Source organism: Canis lupus, chromosome 1 (assembly GCF_003254725.2).
Source record: "Canis lupus dingo isolate Sandy chromosome 1, ASM325472v2, whole genome shotgun sequence".
NCBI classification, from domain to species: domain Eukaryota; kingdom Metazoa; phylum Chordata; class Mammalia; order Carnivora; family Canidae; genus Canis; species Canis lupus.
In genome coordinates, this window is record NC_064243.1 from 109,596,133 (window position 1) to 109,603,069 (window position 6,937).

Sequence of the window (6,937 nt, forward strand, 5' to 3'; positions counted from 1 at the left end):
CCTCATAGGCCAGCCATTCTGTGACCCTCTGATGCAAGGTGAAATTGCAGATCTAACAAAAGATGCTTGGCTACAAAAAGTCTTTGTAAGTGATGGGGGGAAAGTGATGGAATCCCATCCAAATCCCTTGACCAACTGGGATCTGAGGTAGACCAGTTAACTTTTAAAGAAATTAACATCCACAATGTTAATGCCATGATGAGCCTTCAAAAAAGTCTGATGCAAATATCGAAAGGGTAAGAGAGGCCATTGGGGACATCGTTGGCACCCTAGAATAATTTTGCAAAGATTAATTTTATGACTTAGGCTAGAAAAGCCAAATGTGAAATAATTTTGTAGGAAAAATCCCAATCCTTTCATCCTCATTCCCCACCAAAAAATCCATCATTTGATTCGTTCTTTGTTTATTCAAAGAATGAATCACATATTGCTATTAACATATCTAAATTTATTAAATTAAAGCTAAGCCTAGTTTCAAAATAAAGTTTTTTTCCCAGATTCTTTTTATGGTGATAAAGCACAGATAACATAAAATTTATCATCTTAACCATTTAGAAGTATACAGTTCAGTGACATTAAGTACATTCATACTGTTGTGTAACCATCACACACACCCCCCCAAAAAATGAAGGATAAAGTCATACAATCATCTCAATAGATAACAGAAAAGACATTTGACAAAACTTGACTCTTTCATGGTAAAAAAAAAAAAAAAATCTCAACAAATTAGGTATCAAGGTTAATGTGCCACAACATAATGAAGGCCATACATGACAGGCCCAGGGATAACACCACACCCAATAGTGAAAGGTTGAGAGCTTCTAAGATCAAAAGCATGGCAAGGAGGCCCACTCCTGCCATTTACATTCAACACGGTACTGGAAGTCTGAGCCAGGGCAACTAGGCAAGAAAAAGAAATAAAGGGTGTCTAGACCAGAAAGGAGTAAGTACAATGGTCTGTGTAGATGCCATGACCTTATATACAGAAAACTCTCCTTCATTTCTACCAATACAACTTACATGCTGATTTTGTACACTGAAAGCTATCCTCAGGGGCACCTGGGTGGGGTCGTGATCTAAAGGCCCTGGGATCAAGCCCCATATCAGGCTCCCTGCAGGGAGCCCGCTTCTCCCTCTGCCTGTGTCTCTGCCTCTCTCTGTGTGTCTCTCATGAATAAATAAATAAAATCTTAAAAAAAAAAAAAAAGCTATCTGCAATTGAGCCCTTCAACAACTGCATAGGTCTACTTGTGTGTGAATTTTTTTTTAATTTTATGTGTTTATTCATGACAGACACAGAGAGAGAGAGAGGCAGAGACACAGGCAGAGGGAGAAGCAGGCTCCATGAAGGGAGCCTGACGTGGGACTTGATCCAGGATCTCCAGGATCACACCCCAGGCTGAAGGCGGTGCTAAACCGCTGGGCCACCGGGGCTGCCCGTGTGTGGATTTTTTACAGTACTATAAATGTCTTTTCACTTCATGATTTTCTTTCTTTTTTTTTTTTAAGATATTTTTATTTGACATAGAGTGAGCGAGAGAGCAAAGGCAGGGGTAACAGCAGAGGGAAAGGGAGAAACCGGCTCCCCACTGAGCAGGGAGCCCGAGGCAGGGCTTGATCCCCAGGATACTAGGATCATGACCTGAGCCAAAGGCAGACACTTAACTGACTAAGCCACCCAGGTGCCCCTTTCATGATTTTCTTAATGACATTTTCTTTCCTCTAGCTTACTTTATTGTAAGAATACAGTATAAAATACACTGAACATACAATATAATATGCTAGCTGTTTATATTATTAGTAAGGTTTCTAATCAACAGTAGGCTATTAGTAGTGAAGTTTTAGAGGAGTCAAAGTTATAAGTGAATTTTTGACTGCACAGGGCCAGGGTGTTGGCTTCTCACCCCAGCATCATTCAAGCAAAGGTCAACTGTACTTACATTTTAGAACTGAGTATTTTTTTTTTAAGATGTTATTTATTTATTCATGAGAGACTCACAGAAAGAGGCAGAGACACAGGTGGAGGGAGAAACAGGCAGAGAGAGAAGCAGGCTCCCTGCGGGGAGCCTGATGCAGGACTCAATCCCAGGATCCCGGGATCACACCCTAAGCTGAAGGCAGACGCTCAACCACTGAGCCACCCAAGAGTCCCTAGAATTGAGTATTAAAAGACCAGTCTTCAGAATTTTAAAAGCAGAATGCAATGAAGGAGGTAGAGCCATAGGGGGAAAGATAGCATCCTGCAATAGAAATCTTTTTTTTTTTTTTTTTTTTTTTAATGAGAGACACACACACAGAGAGAGAGGCAGAGATGTAGGCAGAGAGAGAAGCAGGCTCCACTCAGGAAGCCCCATGTGGGACTCGATCCCAGGACTCGAGGATCACATCCTGGGCCAAAGGCAGGTGCTCAATCACAGACCCTCCCAGGCATCCCTCCAAAAGAAATCTTAAAAATCTCTTCTGCTGAGGCGATTCTCTCCTTTGTCAATTTATTTATTCTATCCTTGCAGTGTTATTTTCGCAAAGTGGTCCTGAACATATTCCAAGAACTTAGAACTGTTGCTGTGCCCTGTTCTAGAAAGAAACGTGTAATTCTGCTTAGCTTTCTTACTTTAGTATCTTATTGCTTTGGCAGTAATGGAGAAAAGAAAATTTCTGTGTTAAGTACTATAAATGCTTATTTGTTTCAGGAAAAAATTTCCACATAATAAAATACAAAGCTGAAGTTTCTGCCGGTATTCATATTTAAACCAATACATTGGGATCCCTGGGTGGCGCAGCGGTTTGGCTCCTGCCTTTGGCCCAGGGCGCGATCCTGGAGACCCAGGATCGAATCCCACGTCGGGCTCTCGGTGCATGGAGCCTGATTCTCTCTCTGCCTGTGTCTCTGCCTCTCTCTCTCTCCCTCTGTTACTATCATAAATAAATAAATTTAAAAAAATAAACCAATACATTGAGATTTGTTTCATTTAAATATGCAAATGGGGGGCACCTGGCCGGCTCGGTTGGTAGAGCATGCAACTCTTGAGGTCAGGGTGGTGAGTTCAAGCTCCATGTTGGGTGTAGAGATTACTTCAAAATTTAAAATCTTAAAAAAAATTTCAGCTCAAGATAAATTATTAATAAGTAAATAAATACACCACACACACAACTAGGGCCAGTTTAGTCAATTGACTAAACTGACCTGAGGGCTGAGGACAGAGACACCTGATTGTGAGATGAAGGTGACCCACCTGCCTGTAGGCCCCAGCAGAGGTCTGCCCTCGCCATCTTCCTCATTCAGCCTGAAGTAACAGCAACTGAGGAGGCATTTTGCTGAACAAACCTTAGAGAAATTGTGAAAGAAAAAATACATATATGGGTTCTTTTCTATTGTCTTACAGGAATCACAGTCTGTATTCTGTGAAGGCTGATACAGATTAAGGTGGATTCTTAACCAGCTACCACCACCAGCATCTGGAAGAGCTAGAAACTCTCTTCTCCAGAAATAGGCCTGGCTAGACTCCCGTTTCAAATAGAGTGGTTTTTTCCTTCATGAAAATGAGGACCAAGTAGGCACAGGTTGTTTCCCAGGCTGCTAGGAAACCAGAGAGCCTGGACAGGCTGCAGGTCTCAGGGACTCAGCGCCTCCCTCTGGTGAGAAGTGGAACAACACCAGGAAGGACAGCTGGGGAGCCCTGTTGGCTAGTCTGTGAGCAACTCCACCCATGTGGGTTCTGGGTATCTGGTCCTTCTTTCCCTTATTAAAAAAAATAGGAAAATTCTACAGATATACACAAGTAATCTAAATCACGATGTGAGGAAGGCTTCCAGGAAAATTTGAGCGCAGAGCCCAACCTTTCCTACATTTTTATAAGACCAAGTATTATAACAAAGAATACAAAACAAAATAGAAATAGAGGGAGAAATACCCTTAGACTGTGAATGCTTCTTCTGGGATCTGACTAGCTTGTAAAATCTATCTCTAGACAATGATCCCAACTAGAGACTACAACACGGAGAAGGGAAATATGTCCCAGACAAAGGGCTTCCTTCAAAGTCACTGGCTTGGGGCACCTGGATGGCTCAGTAGGTGAAGTGTCTGCCTTCCTCTCAGGCATAATCCCAGGGTCCTGGGATCAAGCCCCCCATCAGGCTCCCTGCTGAGTGGGGAGCCTGCTTCTCTCTCTCCCTGTGCCCTGCCCCCCACTCATGCTTTTCTCTCTTTCAAATAATTTTTTTAAAAAAAAGTCACCAGCTTGCCTTTGAATATGGTAAGATTCTTCCATTCTTTGAGATTTTCTCTCTTTTCTCAAGTGTTGTAATTCGAGTGGATTGAAAAGAGGAGTAGAGAATAAGATTCCAAAACCCCTAATGAAGATCCAAGCTTGCTTGCTTGCTTTCTTCCTTTCTTTCAAGATTTACTCATTTATGGGCAGCCCCGGGGGGCTCAGTGGTTTAGCTCTGCCTCTAGCCCAGGGCCTGATCCTGGAGACCCAGGATCAAGTCCCATGTCAGGCTCCCTGCATGGACCTGCTTCTCCCTCTGCCTGTGTCTCTGCCTCTCCCTCTGCCTGTGTCTCTGCCTCTCCCTCTCTCTCTCTCATGAATAAATAAATAAAATCTTTAAAAACAAACAAAAAAAAAGATTTATTCATTTATTTTAGAAAGAAAGTGCATGAGCAAGAGGGGCAAAGGGAAAGAGAGAATCCCAAGCAGACTCTGTGCTGGGTGCAGAGCCCTATGTGGGGCTTGAGGAATTAGACTTTATAGATTTTGCTCATGTTATGAACTCTTTTGCAGAATTTATGAGGTCCTCAGACATCCAAAGGTATGAACATTTACCATACACTCACGGGCCTTCTAGTCAGTGAGCTGTGTTAGAGGAGTCAGTGCATTTAAAATTTCCCAGGTGGGACACCTGGGTGGCTCAGTGGTTGAGCATCTACCTTTGGCTCAGGTTGTGATCCCCGGGTCCTGGAATCGAGTTCTGCATTGGGCTCCCTTCAAGGAGCCTGCTTCTCCCTCTGCCTATATCTCTGCCTCTTTCTCTGTATCTCTCATGAATAAATAAAATCTTAAAAATAAGTAAATAAAATAAAATTTCCCAAGTGCTAATGGATGAGCCTGATGCAGGGCTTGATCTCAAGTCTCTGAGATCACGACCTGAGCCGAAACCAAGAGTCAGATGTTTAACCAACTGCACCACACAGGCGCCCCAAGATCCAAGCTTTCTTAGTGCTAAAACACCAGCTATGCCAAAGCTGCTTGTCACTCAAGGACTGGTAAAATTTATGAAGGATGACCAAGAAAGACACTTCTTGTGGCAATGCCAGCCAGCCAAAGGATGCCAGGAACACACCTGGGATTGAACAAGTTAAGTTTATTGCTTGTTGCGGCAGTGGAGGCACATACCATGAGCAACTGTGGGCATCTAAGAAAGAAGGACTTAGGATAAGAAATTAAAATGTATTATAAGCCTAAACATGAGATTTATACGGCCTGTGTTAGGTTATTTTGAAAAGAGGATAAGGAAGCAAGGCCTTGCTCTGGGTTGGGTGCTGCCAGGAAGCTTGGAGCATTTTCTGACTGAGGATCTCCATACTATCCAGAAGGCAAGACCAGAGTGAAGTTAAAGCTGGAACAGTTAAAGCAGCAGTCACTTAGCTGTGACAGAGGGGTCATTTCTGGGGTTTGAGCAATGCTCATGTGTTTTTCTTCAGCCATGATTCTGGAGTGGCCTGATTTTTTTTTTTTCCATCATAGTCAGAGTGGCCTTGCCTGATGTTGATGATCTGTAAAGTTGTTTATGCTCACAGGACAACACCAAGGCCTGGGTGGAGTGCAGGTCAGTTCCTGGATGTTGGAGGAAGGGCAGAGGGCTTTTTTCTTTTCTCACTTTTAAAATCATTTAAAAATTGGGGCTGGGGAATTCATGTGGAGGTCAGAGTGGAAGCAGGTGTGAGTGGATCCAGCAGAAGGAGATATGGCTACCAAAGTGTTTGAGTCCATTGACAAGTTCGGCCTGGCCTTAGCTGTTGCAGGAGGAGTGGTGAACTCTGCCTTGTATAATGTGGATGCTGGCCACAGAGCTGTCATCTTTGACTGGTTCCGTGGAGTACAGGACATTGTAGTAGGAGAAGGGACTCACTTTCTCATCCCTTGGGTACAGAAATCTATTATCTTTGATTGCCACTCTCGACCACGTAATGTGCCAGTAATCACTGGTAGCAAAGATTTACAGAATGTCAACATCATCCTGCGCATCCTTTTCCAACCAGTCAACAGCCAGCTTCCTGGCATCTTCACCAGCATCGGGGAGGACTATGATGAGCGGGTGCTACCGTCTATCACTACAGAGATCCTCAAGTCGGTGGTAGCTCACTTTGATGCTGGAGAACTGATCACCCAGAGAGAACTGGTCTCCAGACAGGTGAGTGATGACCTTATAGAGCAAGCAGCAACCTTTGGGCTCATCCTGGATGACGTGTCCTTGACGCATCTGACCTTCGGGAAGGAGTTCACAAAAGCAGTAGAAGCCAAACTGGTGGCTCAGCAGGAAGCAGAGAGAGCCAGATTTGTGGTGGAAAAAGCTGAGCAGCAGAAGAAGGAGGCCATCATCTCTGCCGAGGGTTTCTCCAAGGCAGCAGAGCTGATTGCCAACTCGCTCGCCACAGGGGGCGACGGCCTCATAGAGCTGCGCAAGTTGGAGGCTGCAGAGGACATGGCGTACCAGCTGTCACGCTCTCGGAATATCACCTACCTGCCGGCTGGGCAGTCTGTGCTCCTGCAGCTGCCTCAGTGAGCCCTGTCTGGCCTGCCTGTCCTCGGGCCCCCACAGCCCTGACGACTCTTTATACCACCATCCTTGTGCCCCCACCCCAGAAATCACTGTGAAATTTCATGATTGGCTTAAAGTGTAGGAAATAAAAGTGAAATCACTTCAGATCTCTAAAAAA

At 44.3% G+C, this 6,937-nt stretch overlaps 1 protein-coding gene across 1 annotated transcript; it reads left to right on the plus strand.

The window, feature by feature from the left end:
• The first annotated feature begins 5,903 nt into the window (after window positions 1-5,903).
• On the plus strand, window positions 5,904-6,937 carry LOC112643891 (prohibitin 1-like). Its single transcript, XM_035712464.2, has one exon. It carries the CDS (start codon window positions 5,965-5,967, stop codon window positions 6,781-6,783), a length of 819 nt encoding a protein of 272 aa, XP_035568357.1. The 5' UTR covers window positions 5,904-5,964; the 3' UTR covers window positions 6,784-6,937.